General features: G+C 41.1%; 1 protein-coding gene across 1 annotated transcript in view; it reads left to right on the top strand.

Moving 5' to 3' along the window:
* Positions 1-543: 543 nt before the first annotated feature.
* LOC120063948 (nebulin-like) overlaps positions 544-26,343 on the top strand; it is a 93,435-nt gene continuing 67,635 nt past the window's right edge. The window contains 26 exon segments of the mRNA XM_039014257.1: positions 544-603; positions 6,644-6,754; positions 7,004-7,111; positions 7,261-7,470; positions 7,641-7,745; positions 8,492-8,596; positions 11,015-11,119; positions 11,241-11,348; positions 11,970-12,086; positions 12,738-12,839; positions 14,649-14,756; positions 14,930-15,034; positions 15,506-15,604; positions 16,508-16,612; positions 16,938-17,045; positions 17,180-17,293; positions 17,587-17,784; positions 17,999-18,106; positions 18,332-18,430; positions 18,708-18,812; positions 19,040-19,147; positions 21,714-22,025; positions 23,412-23,618; positions 23,802-23,906; positions 24,904-25,011; positions 25,137-25,448. Of these exon segments, the coding sequence (XP_038870185.1) occupies positions 544-603; positions 6,644-6,754; positions 7,004-7,111; positions 7,261-7,470; positions 7,641-7,745; positions 8,492-8,596; positions 11,015-11,119; positions 11,241-11,348; positions 11,970-12,086; positions 12,738-12,839; positions 14,649-14,756; positions 14,930-15,034; positions 15,506-15,604; positions 16,508-16,612; positions 16,938-17,045; positions 17,180-17,293; positions 17,587-17,784; positions 17,999-18,106; positions 18,332-18,430; positions 18,708-18,812; positions 19,040-19,147; positions 21,714-22,025; positions 23,412-23,618; positions 23,802-23,906; positions 24,904-25,011; positions 25,137-25,448 (3,432 nt within the window).

The following is a 26,343-nucleotide window of genomic DNA, read 5'->3' as shown; positions in this document are numbered from 1 at the left end:
GTGTACATGTTACAATCAAATCAAAGTTTATTTGTTGCATACACAGATTAGCAGATGTTAAAGCAGGTGCAGCGAAATGCTTGGTTTCTAGCTCCAGCAGTGCAGCAAATGTCTAACAGTATAATACTAATACATAAATAATCCCAAAACCAAAAAAAATGACAAAAGAAGAAGAAGAAACAAGAGATTAAGAAATATCAGAATATCATGTTACGTAGTTTATGTGTGACAGACTTTGTTAGAGGGTTTTGTCCATATTCTGTATTTGACTTTGGTGGTTTGGCTTAAAAAGACACTGCAAGGCAAGTTCTTAAAATATTTATGTTTATGTTGTCCTTCAGCCTCTGGTAAAGACACATTGTTTTATGGAGTAATGTATTATAACAGAGTTTACATGTTGACTATTGCAGTCCAGTTATGGATAATATATGGTTTTCACTTGTGCTTGTAAAGTTTCAACCATAGTTTACTGGGAAGTGCTTCATTGAGAAATCAAATGATTGTTGTGTGTTTCAGGTAGACAACCCCTAAAACTGCATCATCATGGATGAGAATGAAGAATTTGAGGATGAGTTTGAGGAAGAGGAGCTTATCGAGGAAGAGGTAAGTAAATATTTTCTCACAAGATCAACACAACATACCATAGTTGTCTTCTGCATTTAACCCAACCCCTTTGAATCAGAGAGGTGCAGGGTTAGGCCTTGTGGGCCCTCCAAACTGGTTTTTGGGTCAATTCTATTCCAAATCAGTCAAGGAAAATTGGAATTGGAATCAGAATGTCAGTTTACTTCCTGACTTGACCGAATTGTCATGGAATTGGCACCCCGACCCTGTTCCAAACCCTCTATGTTCTTAGGTCAGAGTTATATGGCTCCACTGGACTTCTCTGGCCCCTGTACTGGTGGGTCTGCAGATTCAGTGGCTAGCTTTACTCAGTCCCTATGAATAGTAAACTTACTTTTGATACCACCCCAGTCAGCAATTCAGGAGGCCAGGCATCTCTGAGCTGTGAGGAGGGTTAGATCCTGTTTCAGTAGAACACCCATCTCCTTATATGCTAGCTAGCTAGAGACATGGCCCTGGCCAACACTGTACAGACCAGAGAACTGTAAATCAGACCAGCCATTAAAATCAAAACCCCTGCCACTTTCCTCTTTTCCTGGACATTTTAAAGCCCAGTTATTAGCATAAAAAGCAATCACACCCTTTTGTTTACAAGGACCATTGCACTTAAAGGCCCAGCGCAGTCAAAAACGATATATATGTTCACAGAATGAGGTTGGAATAATACTGTGAAATTGTTTAAATTATGATAGTGCCCCTTTAGTGTAAAAGCTGTTTGAAAATATCGCCTGACATTTCTGTCTGCTTTGGTGGGATAAAGTTTAGTTAATACACCAATAAGAATGACAGTTCTAAACCTCTCTGCCAATACATTTTCAGTTTCCCCTCCCCACTCAGACCACTCCCAGACAGTCCTAGCACAATTCTTGCTTGAGAAATGTCTCTTTGCTAGGAATTATATATATATTTTCACCTTTTTAAGTTAAATCAATCACAGTAAGGCACTTAATTGTTACCCAGAAAGGATTTGATTTTGGACTAAAATATAAATGTAGATAAAAAATGGTTTAAGCGGTGCAAAGTTCAAAATGGGAAAACTCATCCTTTAAAGCTACATAACTTTTGGGGCAACCAGACCAAATTCACATAGAAATGTGAGCTATAGATATGTCATTCTCGTTGAAAGCAGGTCTAAGAAGCAGTAGATCTGTTCTATGTGCGCTATCTCTATGCTTCCCATTCTTAAACTTCATTTTTGTGTCTTTTACTTTCGGTTTTGAACACCAGCTTCAAACAGCTGAAAATAAAATATTTTTGGTTATTGAAGACATATTTCACAGCAGTTTCGATGTTACAAAGATACTCTACACAATGACTGCTTGTTTTGTCACAAACTGAAATTAGGCGAGCTATTAGAATTTTAGCAACCAGGAAATGGCGGAGCAGTTTCTGAATATTGCACCTTTAACTTGGTAGTCGATACATGTAGTATAAGTACACTTTACCTGACCAACCACCTTATCCTAAAGACTCCCAGACAGCTATGGGCTTTGATGGCAGGAGCACACTGATGTAATAGGTCTAGTTGTTACACAACAGCCAGTGTGAAGACATTGCTGACATTCCTGCAGATACTGTAAATTCCTATTAGGTTACACTGCACTGCAGATGCCTCAATGGAAGAGTCCATCATCATTCTTAATCTAGAACATTTCTTATACCATTGGTGTAAAAGGTGTAGTAATGTTGTGATGTTCCATTCATAAGAATGATGGATTGATGGAAGACCTGCAAGCTTGGGGAGCCGCCATTTTGTTGGAAGTGACCAAAGTTTTGTGTTAGATACTGTAGATAGTATCAGTGAGATAATACTGTGCCTTTCTGCAAGAATGTGCAATAAAACATATTTTGAGCCGTTTAGCTTCAGACTGGCAATTCTGGACATTGTGTAGTATCACCATAATCCACATAGTCTATCCAAGTTTTTAAGGAAGTATTTTTATTATTATTTCTTTGTGATGGTCCACTGTGTCAGAGCTTGAAAGTAGAAGATTAATAATGTATTATCTTATTTCCTGGTGAAATAGGATTTAAGTTAGCCTCGTATTTGTCTAAAAGTTAGCCTCGTGTTCGTCTAAACTTTATGTTGTTGATAACTTATAGAGGAATCATTTCTTCTTATTGAAGATGTGGAAGAAACTTCTGATCTTTTATTGTTGCATTTGGAAATATAACCCCCCCCCCCCCTTTTTGTTTTTGTGTAATTGTTTGTTGGTATTTCATTATGGTTAGTAAGTGGTTATTAATATGGATGGTAAGTATTTCATATTCAGCATTTAACGAAAGCACTTTCTCAAGATAGTAATACATGCTTTTATAGCCTGGGTACCAGTCTCTTTAGCTAATCCCCTCCCTGTACTCCATGTCATGTGACAAAGACAAGGAGTGGCAAGAAGTGTAATGTTAGCTAAAGAGACTGGTACTCAGCCTAATAGTCTTATGCTATGCTACTTTTCTCTCTTGATGTTAATCAAGTTTGAGAACGTTTCACAGTATATTGTTCTCCCAGTGTGAGAAACATTGACTCTAAGCTCTGAGCTGTGGCTGTTAAAAACTCTTTGGACAGGACAGCACTGAAGATACAAATTTAGCTGTGGACATCTATGGCAGACAGGCAGGCAGGGAGGGAGGGAGGGAGCGGGAGGATGGTGAGAAGGGTTGTGCTGCCTGTTTTAAATCACATGGCAGTATCACCAGTAGCCCAGGGTCTGCTAACGTCAATTTAGAATGTGCTTAGGAGGTAGATACAAGTATAGAGAAACCGACAGCCAACCTGCACCTAGCTAGAGGAGGAACGTAGATCTAGGCTCTGTAGCAGCTCTGTAGCAGTAGGAGAATCTTAGCCTGATCCAACTCCTTGCAAGATAGCACAAACAGATGTTGCATTTGAGATGTTTGAGATGACTGTTAGAGTTCAAGGGTTTTCTTTACAGTTCTAGCAGTAGGGTTGTTAGCAATATTTACAGGGCTGTGCTCTATGCTATGGCAATGACTGCCTTCTTGAGTTAGAGAACAATGTACTGTCACTCAACTCACAGGTCACTGGCTACAATTTAATCCTAGTTAAAGTTAGACACAGGCTATACAGGGAATATGTTTGAGAATGTTTTTAGTTTAGTACAGTATGCTGCTCTGATTGTAGGATATTTATTAATTTATTTATTAATAATCTCTAAATATTATAACAGTTTTATCTGTCTTGTTGATATTCACATTCATAACGGCTATTTATAACAAGAACAATGGACTTGTAAATGTAATAACCAACATAAATAGCCAGTGAGGTCTTGTGAGGGTGTCTATGTTCCCAGGGATGGTCGGTCAGAGGGTTCTGTCGGTCAGACCTGTGTTCACTGCAAATACTATTTGAAATCTTTCACATACTAATCTTTCACATAATTTTTTTAAAATGCCAGAGTTTGACATTTTGCAACTGTTCTATTGTTTCCATTGTGTCAGACAAGCTCAGTCAAGACCAGCTAAATTATTTCAAATTATTTCAAATAGTATTTGAACCCAGGTCTGGTCAGAGGGCTCTGTCAGTCAGATGCAGGCAGGCAGAAGGCAGGCAGTCAGGCAGACAGAGAGTCAGTCAGTCAGTTGCTATTATAGGCTCCTGCTCCTCTTTCCCCCTGGAATAGGGGCTTCATTACACTGTTCAGTAATCACAGCATATTCCAGGCTCCAAAAGGACACCTTTAAAGTAACTGGTGAGATCTGGGATACATGGGACTTTTTATTACAGTATAGTGAATGTAATTACTATATAATTCTGGTAATTATCAAAGACTGTAGCTGAACTTTAAACGTTAGTGCAGAATATTTTACTTAGCTACTATAACCAGATAATTGTGGCAACAGTGCAGATGAGTATTAAGTCAGTATAAGTCAGTATATTATTACTGTTTGTCAGTGTTGTTTCCCGTATAAAAGACTAACTGACTGTATCAGTGACAGTGGTGTGACGTACTTAAGTAAAAATATTTGAAAGTACTACTTAAGTAGTTTTTGTACTTTACTTAACTATTCATATTTTTGACTTATTTTAATTCACTACATTCCTAAAGAAAATATTGTACTTTTTACTCCCTACATTTTCCTTGACACCCGAAGTACTCGTTACATTTTTAATGCATATCAGGACAGAAAAATAGTCCAATTCACTCACTAATCAAGATAACATCCCTTGTCTGAGGAATTTGAAACAATTTATACTTTTACTTTTGATACTTTTAGACTTTTACTCAAGTAGTATTCTACTGGGTGACTTTAACTTTTACTTGAGTCATTTTCTATTAAGGTATTTTTACTTTTACTGAAGTATGACAATTGGGTACTTTTTCCACCACTGGTCAGAGATCAGGGTATTATTGCAACAGAGCTGGGAGAAAAACTCAATGCAAAACATTTGTGATACAGTATGTCTTCCTTTTACTTGTAATGGCGATTTTGAAACCTGCGAATTGTTCCTATATTTATAGTATTTTGAGGAGACGGTGACTTCGACCACCTCTCACCAGACCACATCTCGGGCAGCAGAGGTAACTCAACAGGTAGAAGACAACAGTGAAATAAACAGCACCAGCAGTTGATCATGCTGGGTACTTGCATGCCATGAGGGTTATTCCACCAACGAAGGAAAGAAACTCTACAAGAAAGGATACTGTTTAAAAAGCCATGTGTGTGTGGCCCCGTGGATTATTAAACAAACTCCCTTGTTTAACAATAATTCACAATTTACTCAAGTCGAGGAATTTTTTTTTTTTGCCATTCCAAAAGTGAGTTCCCAAACAAAAAGGCGATTGTTTGGGTAATTCACAAATCACGACTTCATGTTAATTGTCCTCAGATGGCCCTAAGGCTAGTGAGTGATAGATGAAATAGCCCTCATATAGCCCGGTGTTGCTAAGTGATGCATGCAGTCTGTCAACTGTGAAACTGTGTGTCTTGTTATGCCCAACACTGCTTTTGTCCACTGGCTCATTCATGGCCAGTTCCTTCTTTCATTTGCTCAGTCTCCTATAATTTCCTTCATTCAGTCTCCTTTCCTTTAATTTCCTTGGTTCAGACTCCTTTCATTTCCTTGGATCAGTCTCCTTCCCTTCGTTCAGTCTCCTTTCCTTTCATTTGCTTTCAGTCTCCTTTCCTTTCATTTCCTTTGTTTCATTCAGTCTCCTTTCATTTCCTTTCCTTCTTTCAGTCTCCTTTCCTTCATTCATTCTCATTTCCTTTCCTTCGTTCAGTCCCTTACCCTCAGTTCCTGTACTTTCCTGTAGCCTTGATAATATGTCCTATCCTCTGTCCCTACTAGACCTTAACCTAGCCAACTCAATATTAGGAAGGTGTTCCTAATGTTTAGTGTACTCAGTGTAGTTCTCTAATCATTCCCTGTAATGGGCCCGGTTTTTCAAAAGCTATCTATCTAGATTTCACCTATTGGATAGGATTAAATTAATTGAAATACAATGAATAGAATGGACAAATAATTGACTTGAATGGGGACTCTCGTTCTATTCATTCGATTTCTATCCGATAGGCGAAATACATATAGATAACTTTTGAAAAACTTGGCCCACATGATAGGGTGAAAAAACACAATTTGTAACTTAAGGTTATCCTTTTTTTGTTAACCATTGTATTGAATTCTTGCAAGTAAGTGCACTTGGTTGCAGAGTAGCATGAACTAGCCTCAGTCATTGTTGCTTTCACACACAAGTGTCCCTTTTGTAAGAGTCTTATGATAGTAAAAATGTAATTCAAAATCATTTTTCGATGCTGTAAATGTTATTATATACACGGCCTGTTCTAGCACTTGTTTACCCATTTATTTATATTATACCTAGCTAGTACTATTCTTCCATTGTTACAGTAGTCATGATTCCGTCTTGTTTCTGATTACTCTGTATTGTGTCGCTAGCCTTTGTAAGTGGATTGTAAGTTGGAAGTATACCTCTGGCCTGGTTTACTATCATTAAGGAACAACAGTCACGCAACTAACATTCTTTCTTCTATTTCCCAGCCTGGCGTTCCTGCGAGGAGAGTGGTCAGGAAGAAGGTTAAGGTGGACACCTCCAAGTTCATGACTCCTTACTTGGCCCACAGCCAGAAGATGCTGGACTTGTTCTCCTACGTAAGCAAGCCCAGGTCAACCAGGTCCTGTTCATTAGGGCAAAACGTAGCAAAATGTTTTGAAACGGAAAGTGAACGTTTACATTTCTTATTGGACATGCCCAAGTAGTACCTTCTCTGTTTCTGTCAGTTTTTATCAGTTTATAGCATAATTAACACAACCCAGGTGAATGCTTTTTTCACCCCACTGTCGTTCTGGCTCACCAGAGTTTGATTATGATGTTATGATGTTCCTATGTGTCCCTAACAGAACAAGTACCGTCATGCCTATGACAAGGCTAAGGGGAAACCCTATGCCATCACGGCTGACACCCCTGAGATGATGAGGATCAAGAAGGCTCAGGAGCAGCTGTCTGAGGTAAGGAGGCCTCCATTCTCTTCTATTCTGTCCACTTCTCTGATAGATATCATTTATCTTAGTCTCAGTCAATGTTTCAATTTTTTTGTTTAAACAACAGCTTTATTTTATTTTTGTCAAACTAACACTTGACTCATTGCCCCTACCAGGTGAAGTACCGCATGGAGGGCAATAAGGTCAGGTGTACCAGTTTGTATGATGGGGAGGCTAGAGAGATCGCCCATGTCAAGCATGTCTCTGAGCTGATCAGCAAGGTTCTGTACAGGGCCAAGTGGGATGAGACAAAGGACAGGTACCTGCTGCCCCCTGATGCCCCGGAGCTTGTCCTGGCTGTGAAGAACGCTGCCAACTACAGCAAGGTATCGTCATACTGAACCCTACTCAGTCGTATGAGATTATAACAATATTTATATGTAGATTACTCAATTAAGATGACATTTTACTCAAAAAAAGGTAGATTGCTTTTTTATATTTGAGCCGATGTAGCTTCTGCAAGCTAACTTGTAATTGTATTTTTCTGTGTGATCAGAAACTGTACACGGAGCAATGGGATGAGGACAAGACCATGTGCTATCCTTACAGCGATTCTCCGGAGCTGCGCAGGGTGGCCAAGGCACAGGAGGTCCTCAGTGATGTGAGTACAGCAACTACAAACATATATTGTATTGTATTATATTCTTTATTTAACTACACCTTTACTAGTAATTACAGCAAGTTAATATCAGTGTTATTAGCTCAGTTGTATCAGAGATTAAGATACTTATGTTTGACTTAACAACATTCATTTCTTACTCTGACTAACTGTTGTCAATCATAAATATCCTCCTAAACAACAATATTCCTCGAATACAGTCTCTCCGTCAGTCAGTCGGTCAGTCGGCTGAGCCACGAGTGTGGTGGTTCACTTTGTAATTCACTTAGAACAATTAATTTCTCACATCGCAGAAAGGCGTCCCACATCAATCACACTTCAGAAAAGTACAGTAACCTTTTAAACCCTCTATTTTTTCTCTCTGGGCTTGTAGTTTTCTGTTACTCAGATGTATTATATGGATCCATTTCCTTTGAGCAGATAAATAGGATGCAATTAAAATGGTCACTGTTGTCGCTCTTTTTTAAAAGTTAGCTTCAGGTTTCCACTGATCCAGTTCATTTGTTTATCCAATTTATCCAATACCCTATCTCTGTGTCCAGTAACCATGAAACTAGAGATCCATCTCAGCATTCTGTTCTGTTTCTCTCCTACTCTGTTCTGTTTCTCTCCTACTCTGTTCATCTCATCATTCAGTTCCTGTCACCATTCTGTTCAAGTCAATATTCTGTTCATCTCAACATTCTGTTAATCTCACCATTCTGTTCTGTTTCAACCCTACTCTGCAGATCCTGTACAAGAAGGGGCATGCTGAGCGAACGGCAAAGTACACATCTCTGGCTGTGCCTAATGATATGGAGCTGGCCAAGAAAAATTTTGAACAGCGCAGTGACGTAAGTGCTCCTACACACACACACACACACACACACACACACACACACACACACACACACACACACACACACACACACACACACACACACACACACACACACACACACACACACCATTCATCGACGATGGCTTCTCTGTCATTGTATCCATCAGTCACTCATCATCCTTGACAACATTATCATGTAGAAATGTATCATAGCCCTCAGCTATCGAGTCCTGACAGAGAGGGCAGGGGTGCTGTCAGTAACTGCTTGACATGGGTGAAGTCTCACACCCCTCCAAGCCCTGCCGTCCCCAGCCCTGCTGTCCTTGTCCCTGGGGAGACAGAAAGGGATAACTGCAACCCTCTCCATGATATTACTGGAGGGTAGCAGCCCTGTTCTGGACACAGAAAGGGATAACTGAGCCTCCCGGGTGGCGCAGTGGTCTAGGGCACTGCATCGCAGTGCTAGCTGTGCCACCAGAGTCTCTGGGTTCGCGCCCAGGCTCTGTCGCAGCCGGCCGCGACCGGGAGGTCTGTGGGGCGACGCACAATTGGGCTAGCGTCGTCCGGGTTAGGGAGGGTTTGGCCGGTAGGGATATCCTTGTCTCATCGCGCTCCAGCGACTCCTGTGGCGGGCCGGGCACAGTGCACGCTAACCAAGGGGGCCAGGTGCACGGTGTTTCCTCCGACACATTGGTGCGGCTGGCTTCCGGGTTGGAGGCGCGCTGTGTTAAGAAGCAGTGCGGCTTGGTTGGGTTGTGCTTCGGAGGACGCGTGGCTTTCGACCTTCGTCTCTCCCGAGCCCGTACGGGAGTTGTAGCGATGAGACAAGATAGTAATTACTAGCGATTGGATACCACGAAAATTGGGGAGAAAAGGGGATAAAATTAAAAAAGAGAAAAAAAAGAAAGGGATAACTGCAACCCTCTCCATGATATTACTGGAGGGCAGCAGCCCTGTTCTGGACACAGAAAGGGAGCAACGCATAATTTTGTTTAGAATTATTTTTTAAGGAACATTTTGACTGATAATATTTGTTGTCTTTCTTGATTGTTTCATACCATCTTAGTGCTATAGTTATTGAGGCAAAGCTTTAGTTCTTCTTACTGTAGTTATTGAGGCAAAGCTTTAGTTCTTCTTACTGTAGTTATTGAGGCAAAGCTTTAGTTCTTCTTACTGTAGTTATTGAGGCAAAGCTTTAGTTCTTCTTACTGTAGTTATTGAGGCAAAGCTTTAGTTCTTACTGTAGTTATTGAGGCAAAGCTTTAGTTCCTCTTACTGTAGTTATTGAGGCAAAGCTTTAGGTCTTCTTACTGTAGTTATTGAGGCAAAGCTTTAGTTCTTCTTACTTTAATTATTGAGGCAAAGCTTTAGTTCTTCTTACTTTAATTATTGAGGCAAAGCTTTAGTTCTTCTTACTGTAATTATTGAGGCAAAGCTTTAGGTTTTCTTACTGTAGTTATTGAGGCAAAGCTTTAGTTCTTCTTACTGTAGTTATTGAGGCAAAGCTTTAGTTCTTCTTACTGTAGTTATTGAGGCAAAGCTTTAGTTCTTCTTACTGTAATTATTGAGGCAAAGCTTTAGTTCTTCTTACTGTAGTTATTGAGGCAAAGCTTTAGTTCTTCTTTCTGTAGTTATTGAGGCAAAGCTTTAGTTCTTACTGTAGTTATTGAGGCAAAGCTTCAGTTCTTCTTATGGAGTTATTGAGGCAAAGCTTTATTTCTTCTTACTGTAGTTATTGAGGCAAAGCTTTAGTTCTTCTTACTGTAGTTATTGAGGCAAAGCTTTAGTTCTTCTTTCTGTAGTTATTGAGGCAAAGCTTTAGTTCTTACTGTAGTTATTGAGGCAAAGCTTCAGTTCTTCTTATGGAGTTATTGAGGCAAAGCTTTAGTTCTTCTTACTGTAGTTATTGAGGCAAAGCTTTAGTTCTTCTTACTGTAATTATTGAGGCAAAGCTTTAGGTCTTCTTACTGTAGTTATTGAGGCAAAGCTTTAGTTCTTCTTACTGTAGTTATTGAGGCAAAGTTTTAGTTCTTACTGTAGTTATTGAGGCAAAGCTTTAGTTCTTCTTACTGTAATTATTGAGGCAAAGCTTTAGTTCTTCTTACTGTAGTTATTGAGGCAAAGCTTTAGGTCTTCTTACTGTAGTTATTGAGGCAAAGCTTTAGTTCTTCTTTCTGTAGTTATTGAGGCAAAGCTTTAGTTCTTCTTACTGTAGTTATTGAGGCAAAGCTTTAGTTCTTCTTACTGTAATTATTGAGGCAAAGCTTTAGGTCTTCTTACTGTAGTTATTGAGGCAAAGCTTTAGGTCTTCTTACTGTAGTTATTGAGGCAAAGCTTTAGTTCTTCTTACTGTAATTATTGAGGCAAAGCTTCAGTTCTTCTTATTCTAAATTACCCCAATGTCTGACTTTTCCTTGCTTTTATCTTGCAGCTCAAGTACCATGAGGACTACAACAAGAACGTCAAGGGCCACTGGTGTGAGACGCCCTACATTGAGGTGGCTATTGCCAGGGTAGCTATGGACAACCTTAGCAATGTAAGAGCCCACTATCGTGTAGCATATGAATAGTTATTGGCATAGTGACATAACATTGTGTTCATCAAATCATAACACATTTAATATCTATATTTAATCCATTTGTCTTTTTTCATTTCAGAAAATGTACACGGCTGCGTATGAGGACATAAAAGACCAAATCAATTTTATGCAAACCGAGACGCCAGAATACAAACAGCACAAGAAGGCTGGTCACGCTGCTAGCTCGGTGAGTCTATAAGCCCTCAGAGGGACATAAAGGAGAACACACACACGACACACACACACAAAACACACGCACGCACACACACACACACACACACACACACACACACATCAAACCAACTAGCTAATCAACCAACCAAACAGCCACCTACTGCTTCTCTCAGAGAAAGGAAGCAGGGTAAGTGAGTGTATTTGTATAGATCCATCTGATGCGGCAGCAGGCAGAGAGACACACTGGGTTGACCTGTGACCTTGTCTGATCAGAGCGTCAGTCAAAACCATGACTCTTTTGTCACGCAGACATCAGGATGTGTCCACACATGTTCCGTACTCAGATACATTTCAAATAGTTGTCTTGTCAGACAGTAGTTTAAAGACATTTAGGCTATGCCGTAGCTAGTAACAAAACTGTAGCTTTCGTGAAGAAGTCATTGTCTCTTAGCACTTATCAATCAAATGTAAACGCTCTTCACACCGCGGCTTCATTCACATACCAACGCAGACTGACATGTCAATCCAAAATCTGCTATGTGATGAGTAATCGTATTAACCTTTCCGTGAGTCACTGTATCACAGTAAAATAAACACATCATGTATTGACTTGTGCCCATTTTTCTCTCCTCAGATCAAATACAAGAAGGATTACGAGAACAGCAAATCGGTAGCTGACTACAACGTTCTCCCAGCCACAGACAACCCTCTGCTCAGGCAGCTGAGATACGCTGGCACCATCTTGAGTGACGTAAGTGTCTAAGTCTGGGAGAATGAACCATTGGTCCAAACAGGTGTCATACTCAAATAGACAGAAGTTACAGGAAGTTAAACAATCCCATTTCTTCTATGAGAGGCAATCATTAGTTACAGAAAACCATTCAGTATCCCATCCCATGTTCTAGCTGATTACAACAGTTATCTTTCATCTCCATTCTCAACAGTCGCTACTCGTGTTTCAAATTAGCTTGTATAGTGTTTATTAGTACACTTTTAGCTAGACAGTTGGCAGTTTGTTAGACAGGGTAACGGTTTTAACAGCAGATTCCCACTAGTTAAGTGGTAACGGTGTGTAATGGGGAACCCCTTTTAACTTAATCATCATATTACTGGGGATAATTCTGACAACCAGGATGCCTGTATACTATAGTTAACCGACTGGAGGTGTAACATGACCCCAAGCACTACTTTAATGAGTCTACTTAGTTACTAGTCACTCACTGTCAATTTGTGTTAAGAATTACTGTAGCTATTCACAGAACCTTATATTTGGATATAAGATCCTTTTGAAGTTCATCAATTGAAAGCCAAATAACTTTGATTTGTATTTGAGATATATAACTCTAGTTTTGTTGTCATTATTTTCTGTTCAACATTTCTCCTCTGATCACTACCTTTGCAGAAAGTCTACAAGGCCAGCTATGAGAAATCAAGGGGGTCAAGTATCAACTACTGTGACACCCCCAAGTTCAAGATGGACTCTGTTGTACAACAGTTTAGTGACGTGAGTATTCCCTTCACTGATGTTGTTGATAATGTTTTTTATGTTTTAATTGTTCAACAAATCATTGTACAGTAAGAATGGCAGCAACAAGCTTAACTGATTATTCAAAGTGGATTTCCTTTATTCATTGTACAGTTGAAGTCGGAAGTTTTTATACACTTAGGTTGGAGTCATTAAAACTCGTGTTTCAACCACTCCACAAATTTCTTGTTAACAAACTATAGTTTCGGCAAGTTGGTTAGGACATCTACTTTGTGCATGACACAATAAATTTTTCCAACAATTGTTTACAGACAGATTATTTCACTTATAATTCACTGTATCACAATTCCAGTGGGTCAGAAGTTTACATACACTAAATTGACCATGCCTTTAAACAGCTTGGAAAATTCCAGAAAATGATGTCATGGCTTTAGAAGCTTCTGATAGGCTAATTGACATAATTTGAGTCAATTGGATGTGTACCTGTGGATGTATTTCAAGGCCTACCTTCAAACTCAGTGCCTCTGCTTGACATCACAGGAAAATCAGCCAAAATCGTAGACCTCCACAAGTCTGGTTCATCCTTGGGAGCAATTTACAAACACCTGAAGGTACCACCTTCATCTGTACAAACAATAGTACGCAAGTATAAACACCATGGGACCATGCAGCCGTCATACCGCTCAGGAAGGAAACGCGTTCTGTCTCCTTGAGATGAACGTACTTTGGTGCGAAAAGTGCAAATCAATCCCAGAACAACAGCAAAGGACCTTGTGAAGATGCTGGAGGAAACAGGTACAAAAGTATCTATATCCACAGTAAAACGAGTCCTATATCGACATAACCTGAAAGGCCGCTCAGCAAGGAAGAAGCCACTGCTCCAAAACCGCCATAAAGAAAGCCAGACAACGGTTTGCAACTGCACATGGGGACAAAGATAGTACTTTTTGGAGAAATGTCCTCTGGTCTGATGAAACAAAAATAGAACTATTTGGTCATAATGACCATCGTTATGTTTGGAGGAAAAAGGGGGATGCTTGTAAGCCGAAGAACACCATCCCAACCGTGAAGCACGGGGGTGGCAGCATCATGTTGTGGGGGTGCTTTGCTGCAGGAGGGACTGGTGCACTTCACAAAATAGATGGCATCATGAGGATGGAACATTATGTGGATATATTGAAGCAACATCTCAAGACATCAGTCAGGAAGTTAAAGCTTGGTCACAAATGGGTCTTCCAAATGGACAATGACCCCAAGCATACTTCCAAAGTTGTGGCAAAATGGCTTAAGGACAACAGGGTCAAGGTATTGGAGTGGCTGTCACAAAGCCCTGACCTCAATCCTATAGAAAATGTGTGGGCAGAACTGAAAAAGCGTGTGCGAGCAAGGAGGCCTACAAACCTGACTCAGTTACACCAGCTCTGTCAGGAGGAATGGTCCAAAATTCACCCAATTTATTGTGGGAAGCTTGTGGAAGGCTACCCGAAGCGTTTGACCCAAGTTAAACAATTTTAAAGGCAATGCTACCAAATACTAATTGAGTGTATGTAAACTTCTGACCCACTGGGAATGTGATGAAAGAAATAAAAGCTGAAATAAATAATTCTCTCTACTATTATTCTGACATTTCACATTCTTAAAATAAAGTGGTGATCCTAACTGACCTAAGACAGGGAATGTTTACTAAGAATAAATGTCAGGAATTGTGAAAAACTGAGTTTAAATGTATTTGGCTAAGGTGTATGTAAACTTCCGACTTCAACTATATGTAAGAGGCAAATGGATCTTACATGTATTCATGTTTACTTCTTCGGTCCCCCCTCACAGGCACATTATAAAGACAAGTATGAGAACGAGGTGAAGGGCCACTATATTGGCAGCTATGAGGATATCTACATGCAACACTGCAAGAAAATGGAGGAGATCAAGAGTGAAGTAAGTGGTGGTTTTGTCTTGTTTTCTCCTCTATTACATGGTTAAGAGTAAAACATTGGTTTTGTCTTGTTTTCTCCTCTATTAAGGGAATAGGGTGTCATTTGGGATGCACACGACAGGTCAGTTCACTCTGAATGATTAGAAAGTAACATTCTTTTCTTTTGTCTTTTCAGCAAAACTACAAAGCTGATTATGAGGACATCAAGACAAGATGTTTCTATCCTCAAACCATGTCGCCAGAATATGAAGCTCATAAGAAAGTTGCCCAGTGTAAAGATGTAAGTTCGCTTCTTGAGGAAAGGGTGGAAATTAGAACCAGTCAGTTGCAGTATGATGAGCATGGACAAGACTTTTCCATGGAACATTAGATTGACAGAATTCTTTGATTTTGGTTAACATTGTCTTCTTTTTATTCTTGGTATTGATATGATATATTTAAGCAATAAGGCACGAGGGGGTTTGGTATATGGCCAATATACCAAGGCTAAGGGCAGTTATTAAGCACGACACAACGCGGAGTGCCTGGATACAGCCCTTAGCCGTGGTATATTGGTCATATACCACAAACCCCCGAGGTGCATAATTGCTATTATAAACTGCTTACCAACATAATTAGAGCAGTAAAAATAACTGTTTTCTCATACCTGTGGTATACGGTCTGATATACCATGGCTGTCAGTAAATAAGCATTCAGGGCTCGAACCATCCAGTTTATAAATTACATCTTTCATGTGTGTTTCATTTTGCAGAAAGTGTACCGGCAACATCCGGGTACGGTGAAGTTTACGCAAGTGACAGACTCGCCTGTTCAAGTGCAAGCCGCCATCAACGCTAAACAGCTGAGTGATGTATGTATTCAACTTTTACGACAGACCTTATACGATTATTAAGTTCAATATTAACTAGTTACGCTATAGAATTACAATTACATCTGTCTGTCTAGCTTAGAAAATAGGTATTTTGACCTCAGTGGGACAACCTGTTAAAAATATGTGACATCATTTTGTTGGAGTTTATGAACAAATGCTAGAAAAGAGATGTCGGTTGAGCCGTTGCCATGACACTAAAGGTTCTTGATAGCTGTTGCCTGAAAATGTGCTCATTCATCTACACAGCACATTTTTCTATTTTGTTTATTTAACCTTTATTTAATCAGGTAGGCCAGTTGAGAACAAGTTCTCATTTACAACTGCGACTTGGCAATGCTAGAGGCGTCACTACAGACACCCTGTTTCGAATCCAGGCTGTATCACAACCGGCCGTGATTGGGCCGGTTGCGTCGTTCGAGTTTGGCCGGTGTAGGCCGTCATTGTAAATAATAATTTGTTCTTAACTGACTTGCCTAGTGAAATAAAGGTGAAATAAAAAATAAATAAAAAATGAGATGCAGTGCCACTGCGCCACTCGGGAGCCCCACATAACCCAGCTGTCTTCCTGCAAACGCCATGGAAACCAGAGAGCCCTATCTCTCTCTTTGTAGTATTAATAGCAACATGCGTTCAGTCTGATGAAAATAACCCCTAGTCTCATGAGAGGAGGGGGGGCTGACAGTTGAGACAACTCTTGGCCTCCTACTCCTCACAGACAGGCAGCACCTCCCTCTAGTGGTGTGAAACAACCCCGGTAGTACTCCTCTTGTCCACAAGGAGTCACTATAGCTCTACTCAGCTCTATGCACTGCCAACAGTACATTTTACCTGACTATACTGTATTTTCATGTGTATTCATGTGGTTCTTCCTCTGTTTCCCAGCTCAACTATCACGCAGCATATGAGTTGGATAAGTTTAAGTGTGCCCTGCCCCCAGACTACCCCTTCTTCATCCAGTCCAGAGCCAATGCATATAACCTTAGTGATGTAAGTGCAATTCTGTTGATGATAATGTAGGTCATGTTCTGTTGGTGATTATGTATAAAATGTTCTGTTTGTGATAATGTTCTGTTGATGATACTGCAGATAATGTTCTGTTGATGATACTGTAGATAATGTTTAAAAAAAATACAGTTATAGTTTGAATAGAGTTCATTGAATTTGTTATAAGATTATTTGAAAATGATGTGCTTGTATTGACATAATTTCACAGTCATTGTATTCGGTTATTGTTGACCCTCATTGGATAAACCCTCCTGATCTTTAATTGTATGATACTAATATCCTAAATGTATTTATTCCCTCTGTGCAGAGTTGTTATAGGTATGATTGGGAGAAAGTGAAAGCCAAGCAGTTCGAGGTCAAGGGTGATGCTATCTCGATCCTTGCAGCCCGTGCCCACACAAACATAGCGAGTGATGTGAGTAGGCATGCCCTGAAATGAACATCTACACATACATGTAATGTTATTGTTCATACTGATCAATGCTGACTGTTTCCTTTTGTATCCTGTGTAGTAAAGGCCTTGACATGATCTTTGCTCTTTGCCCTCAGGTCAAATACAAGAAGGAATTTGAGAAGAACAAGGGAAAGATGGTGGGAGCCCTCAGCATCCATGACGACCCCAAGATTATGCACTCCATGCACGTGGCCAAAATCCAGAGTGATGTAAATAATTTTCCTTCCCAGGGACTACAGATTAGACTACAAATTAGCCGTCTATCATAATCTGGCACATTTACAAAAATGTTAGTTAATGTACATTGTCCCTGTCAAATTAACCTAATAAAGTAAATTCCACTGAGTTTTGGTATAAAACAGAAAGATGAGGACTGTGTCTGTCAGTGTGAAAGGGCTATTAGGGTTCACTGTGACTCGTCTCAACATTATAAGTAAACACTTCTTTGTCATGGAGAGAATGTCGTGCCTCACCTTCTAATTCTCTCAAACTCTCTCCACAGCGCGAGTACAAAAAGAACTATGAGAAGACAAAAACCAAGTACATCACCACGCTGGACATGATGTCTAACACCCTGGCCAAGAAGTCCCAGGGTATCGCCAGCATGGCCGGCTACAGAACCATCCACAACCGCTACCTCCTGCCTCATGACGCCATGTCGCTGGACCTGGCCAAGAAGGCCAACATCATCCAGAGTGACGTAAGATTGATCTGATGGATTGATCAAATTGATTGATTGATTGATCTAATAGATTAATTGATTTGTTTATTAATGTGTTCATTAATTGATTGGTTTGGTTTCATCCTAGTAAACATCTGGGGAAAAGGTTATAATAGCATTGCAGCATTATACACAGTGTAAGTATAATGAAAGTTATTCTCACACTACTTTATGACTCCTTCCTTCACTACAGAATGAATACCGTTCAGACTACAACAACTCCACCAAGGGCTCTGGTTGGGTCGCCTTCGGCTCCATGGAAGTGGAGAAGGCCAAGAAAGCTGGAGATATCCTCAATGAGGTAGCTACCACTACATGATCTAGTTTAATTTAGCGGTCTATTTGCCATAATGCAGTAAATACACAGGAAGCCGTACTCACCAGAGCTCTCACAATAAAAACAGCATTAGTTGTAATATATTTTTAATTGTGTAAAGTCTTTTCTCGCCTTGACAGTTTAAAAACACATCAAAATTGGTTTCATCTGCTTTGACATAATATTTGTACCCTTGATCCTCCACTTCAGAGAAAGTACCGTCAGCACCCAGACACTGTCCCCTTCACCTCCATCGCTGATCACCCCGTCATGATGCAGGCCCAGGTCAACCAGATTATGAGGAGTGATGTGAGTTTTATTGCATGATAGTATGGACATTGTGATCTGTCTTCATTCCCGAACACAGATTAATCTCAGTGCCGGATGAAAAAGCTATTTCAACTGAGCTTCTGTGTCGAGGAAACTGGCTAATTCATGAAGGTTACGTACTGTATTCAGCTTAGTACAAATCGCAAACTTTTTTTATATCAGTAATTAATTTCTGTGGATGGAACACCTATTTTATATCTAGAAATATGTGTTTGTGTAGCTACTCATTTTAATTAGTATTCTTCTTCCCCTGCAGCTTCACTACAAGAAGGGTCTTGAGGAGATCCATCAGAAGTACTCTCTGCCCCATAATGACCCCCAGTTCCTTCAGGCCAAATGCAACGCCTACAACATCAGCAAGGTACTGTTGACCAACACTGATAACTTGTGCCTTATATTCATATTTAATTTAATGAATTATCAAACGTATTATCGCATTATCGTCACCTGCCCACTACTCTACAGTGTTTAGACATCTTTCCTCTTAATACTGCTGTGCCTTTTTGGGTGTACGCTACATGCATTTACTGTATTATATTAGTGTCTCATGGAAATAGTGTATTCATTTACCGTATTGGTTTATTTCAGAACTACTACAAGCAGAGCTGGGAGAAAACCATTGCAAAGGGCTACGACATGAGGCCAGATGCTATCTCTGTCATCCATGCTAAGCACGGCAGACATATTGCCAGTGATGTAAGTACACAATAAATTGCCAGGACAACATCAAATCAAATTGAATTTGTTTGGTCGCATACACATATTTAGCAGATGTGTTTGTGTAGCGAAATGTTTGTGTTCCTAGCTCCAACAGTGCAAGTAATATCTAACAATACACAACAATACACACACATTTTAAAAGTAAAAGAATGGAATTAAGAAATATAGAAATATTAGGACGAGCAATGTCGGAGTCCAGAGTATAAATATATATATATATACAGTGGGGCAAAAAAGTATTTAGTCTGCCACCAATTGTGCAAGTTCTCCCACTTAAAAAGATGAGAGAGGCCTGTAATTTTCATCATAGGTACACTTCAAATATGACAGACAAAATGAGGGAAAAAAATCCAGAAAATCACATTGTAGGATTTTTAATGAATTTATTTGCAAATTATGGTGGAAAATAAGTATTTGGTCACCTACAAACAAGCAAGATTTCTGTCTCTCACAGACCTGTAATTTCTTCTTTAAGAGGCTCCTCTGTCCTCCACTCGTTACCTGTATTAATGGCACCTGTTTGAACTTGTTATCAGTATAAAAGACACCTGTCCACAACCTCAAACAGTCACACTCCAAACTCCACTATGGCCAAGACCAAAGAGCTGTCAAAGGACACCAGAAACAAAATTGTAGACCTGCACCAGGCTGGGAAGACTGAATCTGCAATAGGTAAGCAGCTTGGTTTGAAGAAATCAACTGTGGGAGCAATTATTAGGAAATGGAAGACATACAAGACCACTGATAATCTCCCTCGATCTGGGGCTACACGCAAGATCTCACCCCGTGGGGTCAAAATGATCACAAGAACGGTGAGCAAAATCCCAGAACCACACGGGGGGACCTAGTGAATGACCTGCAGAGAGCTGGGACCAAAGTAACAAAGCCTACCATCAGTAACACACTACGCCGCCAGGGACTCAAATCCTGCAGTGCCAGACGTGTCCCCCTGCTTAAACCAGTACATGTCCAGGCCCGTCTGAAGTTTGCTAGAGAGCATTTGGATGATCCAGAAGAAGATTGGGAGAATGTCATATGGTCAGATGAAACCAAAATAGAACTTTTTGGTAAAAACTCAACTCGTCGTGTTTGGAGGACAAAGAATGCTGAGTTGCATCCAAAGAACACCATACCTACTGTGAAGCATGGGGGTGGAAACATCATGCTTTGGGGCTGTTTTTCTGCAAAGGGACCAGGACGACTGATCCGTGTAAAGGACAGAATGAATGGGGCCATGTATCGTGAGATTTTGAGTGAAAACCTCCTATCAGCAAGGGCATTGAAGATGAAACGTGGCTAGGTCTTTCAGCATGACAATGATCCCAAACACACTGCCTGGGCAACGAAGGAGTGGCTTCGTAAGAAGCATTTCAAGGTCCTGGAGTGGCCTAGCCAGTCTCCAGATCTCAACCCCATAGAAAATCTTTGGAGGGAGTTGAAAGTCCGTGTTGCCCAGCAACAGCCCCAAAACATCACTGCTCTAGAGGAGATCTGCATGGAGGAATGGGCCAAAATACCAGCAACAGTGTGTGAAAACCTTGTGAAGACTTACAGAAAACGTTTGACCTCTGTCATTGCCAACAAAGGGTATATAACAAAGTATTGAGATAAACTTTTGTTATTGACCAAATACTTATTTTCCACTATAATTTGCAAATTAATTAATTAAAAATCCTACAATGTGATTTTCTGGATTTTTTTTTCTCATTTTGTCTGTCATAGTTGAAGTGTACCTATGATGAAAATTACAGGCCTCTCTCATCTTTTTAAGTGGGAGAACTTGCACAATTGGTGGCTGACTAAATACTTTTTTGCCCCACTGTATATATACAGTACTAGTCAACAGTTTGGACACACCTACTCATTCAAGGGTTTTTCTTTATTTTACTATTTTCGACATTGTAGAACTATGAAATAACACATATGTAATCATGTGGTAACCAAAAAGTGTTAAACAAATCAAAATATATTTTATATTTGAGATTCTTCAAAGTAGCCATCCTTTGCCTTGATGACAGCTTTGCACACTCTTGGCATTCTCTCAACCAGCTTCATGAGGTAGTCACCTGGAATTTAAATTAACAGGTGTGCCTTGTTCAAAGTTAATTTGTGGAATTTCTTTCCTTCTTAATGCATTTGGGACAATCACTTATTTTGTGACAAGGTACAGTAGGGGTGGTATATACAGAAGATAGCCCTATTTGGTAAAATACCAAGTTCATATTATGGCAAGACAAGCTCAAATAAACAAAGAGAAACGACAGTCCATCAATACTTTAAGACATGGTCAGTCAAACTGGAACATTTCAAGAAATTATATACTGTACATATGAATTGGGTAAAACAGTATGTAAATATTATTTAAACTGTGCCCAGCGTTCCATTATTAAAGTGGCCAGTGTTCCATTACTATGTACATAGGGCAGCAGCCTCTATTAAATTCAGGGCAGGGTACTGGGTGGGGGCTATACAGTATGTAGTCCACATGTAGGCTACGTTGAATAGTGTCACATCTGATTATTATTTTACTTCTTCCTTTCAGATCCAGTACAAGAAAGACTATGTGAAGGGAAAGGGCAAACAAATCGGCTGCCGCAATCTTCAGGATGACCCCTTGCTGGTGCACTACATGGATGTGGCCAGGTTGCAGAGTGACAAGAACTACAAGAAGGACTACCACAAGTCAAAGCTGAAGTTCCACTCTCCAGTTGACATGATGAGTGTTGTACATGCCAAGCACGCCTCCACAGTGCAGACCTTTGCTGGCTACAGGAAGATCCAGCACCACTACAGTCTTCTGCCTGGGTCCATGAATCTTGAGCTGGCTCGCACCATGAACACCAATGCCAGTGATGTAAGTAGTTTGACTCCTACACAGGGAAAGAACAAAAGGATTTCCCGCACTGGCCTGAAGGGCTAGTAGACTGTGATTTTCTACTAGCCCCGGTTTCATTCTACTAGCCCCGGTTACATTCTACTAGCCCTGGTTACATTCTATTAGCCCCGGGTTACATTCTACTAGCCCCGGTTACATTCTACTAGCCCCGGTGACATTCTACTAGCCCCGGTGACATTTTGCTAGCCACGGTGACATTTTGCTAGCCACGGTGACTTTCTGCTAGCTCTGTGACATTCTACTAGTCCCGGTGACATTCTCCTAGCCCTGGTGACATTCTACTAGCCCCAGTGACATTCTACTAGCCTCGTTGGCATTCTACTAGCCCACATTCTACTAGCCCCAGTGACATTTTTACTAGCACAGGTGATATTCTACTAGCCCCGGTTACATTCTACTAGCTCCGGTGCCATTCTGCTAGCCCCGGTGCCATTCTGCTAGCCCCGGTGCCATTCTGCTAGCCCCGGTGCCATTCTGCTAGCCCCGGTGACATTCTACTATCCTCGGTGGCATTCTACTAGCCTCGTTGGCATTCTACTAGCCCACATTCTACTAGCCCCAGTGACATTTTTACTAGCACAGGTGATATTCTACTAGCCCCGGTTACATTCTACTAGCCCCGGTTACATTCTACTAGCCCCGGTGACATTCTGCTAGCCCCGGTGACATTCTGCTAGCCCCGGTGACATTCTGCTAGCCCCGGTGACATTCTACTAGCCCCGGTGACATTCTACTAGCCCCGGTGACATTCTACTATCCTCGGTGGCATTCTACTAGCCCCGGTGACATTTTTACTAGCTCAAGTGACATTTTTACTAGCCCAGGTGATATTCTACTAGCCCATGTGATATTCTACTAGCCCAGGTGATATGCTACTAGCCCAGGTGATATTCTACTAGCCCCGGTGACATTTTTACTAGCCCAGGTGATATTCTACTAGCCCAGGTGATATTCTACTAGCCCAGGTGATATATATACTAGCCCAGGTGCCATTCTACTAGCCCCGGTGACCGTTTTACTAGCCCAGGTGATATTCTACTACCCCAGGTGATATTCTACTAGCCCAGGTGACATTCTACTAGCCCAGGTGATATTCTACTAGCCCAGGTGATATTCTACTAGCCCAGGTGATATTCTACTACTAGTCAAATCTGTGCCATGCAGTATTTGAAAAGACAACATTTCACTTGCCTGGTGGACTAGTTGGGCTAGTTGGGCACATTTTCTACTAGCCTGATTTGAAAAGTACTTCAACTTGTAAGTTGTAATGCTGCATCTTTGGTTTTTACAGTAGTGGCAATTTGCAGCATTTCTCACATGGTTTCCTCCCCTTGCCGGATGCAGGTGAACTACAAAGCGGATTGGGAGAACTCTGTGAAGGGAACTGGCTGGATCCCCATCGGCTCCATTCCTGTGGAGCTAGCCAAGCAGGCCGGGGCTGTTCTGGATGAGCACAAGTACAGGCAGCACCCTGAAAACTTTAAATTCACCAGCAAGATGGACGGCATGAATATGGAACTGTGCAAGCATAACCAAAAGATCATGAATGTTGTGAGTAGTACTTACTTACTAGAAAGGCCACCAATCAGATATCTAGTTGTCCATTGAATTGAATTTGTCTATTTAATATGTTTTGTTGAAATGTCTTGTTTGTGTTGCACCGAATTGAATTGAACTGATCTGAACAAAACTGTTGATTGAAATATATGGTGTAATGATGTTATTTTTTTGCAGCAAGAATATAAAGCCAGTGGAGAGAAGTTCCTGCACACTTACAATCTCCCTGCAGATGCACCAGAGTTTATGCAAGCCAAATACAATGCTGTCAACATCAGCAAGGTTGGTTAAATGTTGATCACTGTCCATACTATTATACAACTATGCTATTATAAACATTCAATACCCATATATATTAATTATCCATGCCATGTGCCTGTATTACTATATAGTTGGTTATATGTTGAATGATCACAGAACTGTTAGCCATTTATTTTTTTTTATCAGTAACTTACTGTATAAACTGAATACAGTAGATTACCATAGAATGCACAGTCAAATACTGTAAATGTGTTTTACAGTATTAATTATGGTGCATTTGGGGAAATGTTGTGGGCGGGGAAAGAGTCTCTGTTAATGAACATATTTTAAAGCGTGCCATGTAAGAGCCTATATTTGTTGCATCTGTGAGTGATTGAGAATGCTGTACCTCCACAGAATACGGTAATATACTGTAGGAATTCTACAATTCTACAAACCTTGTCCTGAAACTCGACAGTAACCCCAACCCGGAAGCCAGCCGCACCAATGTGTCGGAGGAAACACCGTGCACCCGGCCCCCTCGGTTAGCGCGCACTCGTCGCTGGAGCGCGATGAGACAAGGATATCCCTACCGGCCAAACCCTCCCTAACCCGGACGACGCTAGGCCAATTGTGCGTCGCCCCACGGACCTCCCGGTCGCGGCCGGCTGCGACAGAGCCTGGGCGCGAACCCAGAGACTCTGGTGGCGCAGCTAGCACTGCGATGCAGTGCCCTAGACCACTGCGCCACCCGGAAGGCCACTCGTTTTGCCCATTCTAACGTTCAATCAAACAGTAACTGAATACCTGTCTGCCTGCTTTATCTAGCAAGCCACGGCCACCTGACTCACTGTCTGTAGGAGCGAACCATTTTCGTGTACTGGGTGGTGTACCTAATAAACTGGCTACTGAGTGTGTATATAATTTTGAATGCTTTAAAATACACTTAATATACACATATTCATTGACCATTTTGCATTAATTGAAATGTGCTCATGACTGTAAGTAATGTGTTTATTTCTCGTTCTCCTCATCACAGAACTATTACACATATGCTCACCGTCAAGACATTCTCAAAGGACATCAGGTGAAGGCAGATGCCATCCCCATCATCGCTGCCAGGGCCTGCACTAATATTGCCAGCAATGTACGTATGAATTGGAAGGAAGTGGAAGAATTGGAAATCTGTATTTGGGTTTATTGGTCATAATTGACCATAATCATGACATGTTATTCATGGTATTTACATTCATCATTGTATTTCCTGTACAGTACAAGTATAAGCTGGCGTACGAGAAGGGAAGAGGCAAGCATGTTGGCTTCCGCAATGTTAAGGACGACCCCTTGCTGGTGCACTACATGGAGGTGGCTAAAATGCAGAGTGAGCAGAACTACAAGAAAGACTACCACAAGTCAAAGCTGAAGTTCCACTCTCCAGTTGACATGATGAGTCTTGTGCATGCTAAGCACGCCTCCGCAGCGCAGACCTTTGCTGGCTACAGGAAGAGCCTTCACAACTACACTCTTCTCCCTGAGGCTATGCCTGTTCACCTGGCTCGCACCATGATGGATATCCAGAGCAACGTGAGTTCATTTCAATACCTGATACCTGCCCTGATATCAAATCAAATGTATTTATATAGCCCTTCTTACATCAGCTGATATCTCAAAGTGCTGTACAGAAACCCAGCCTAAAACCCCAAACAGCAAGCAATGCAGGTGTAGAAGCACGGTGGCTAGGAAAAACTCCCTAGAAAGGCCAAAACCTAGGAAGAAACCTAGAGAGGAACCAGGCTATGAGGGGTGGCCAGTCCTCTTCTGGCTGTGCCGGGTGGAGATTATAACAGAACATGGCCAAGATGTTCAAATGTTCATAAATGACCAGCATGGTCAAATAATAATAATCACAGTAGTTGTCGAGGGTGCAGCAAGTCAGCACCTCAGGAGTAAATGTCAGTTGGCTTTTCATAGCCGATCATTAATAGTATCTCTACCGCTCCTGCTGTCTCTAGAGAGTTGAAAACAGCAGGTCTGGGACAGGTAGCACGTCCGGTGAACAGGTCAGGGTTCCATAGCCGGAGGCAGAACAGTTGAAACTGGAGCAGCAGCACGGCCAGGTGGGCTGGGGACAGCAAGGAGTCATCATGCCAGGTAGTCCTGAGGCATGGTCCTAGGTCTCAGGTCCTCCGAGAGAGAGAAAGAGAGAGAGAAAGAATTAGAGAGAGTATACTTAAATTCACACAGGACACCGGATAAGACAGGAGAAGTACTCCAGATATAACAAACTGACCCTAGCCCCCCGACACATAAACTACTGCAGCATAAATACTGGAGGCTGAGACAGGAGGGGTCAGGAGACACTGTGGCCTCATCCGATGATACCCCCGGACATGGCCAAACAGGAAGGATATAACCTCAACCATTTGCCTAAGCACAGCCCCCACACCACTAGAGGGATATCTTCAACCACCAACTTACC

This window comes from Salvelinus namaycush, chromosome 19, assembly GCF_016432855.1.
Source record: "Salvelinus namaycush isolate Seneca chromosome 19, SaNama_1.0, whole genome shotgun sequence".
Lineage (NCBI taxonomy): Eukaryota > Metazoa > Chordata > Actinopteri > Salmoniformes > Salmonidae > Salvelinus > Salvelinus namaycush.
The sequence above is the reverse complement of the archived record's forward strand: the minus strand, read 5'-3'. Positions and strand labels throughout refer to the sequence as shown.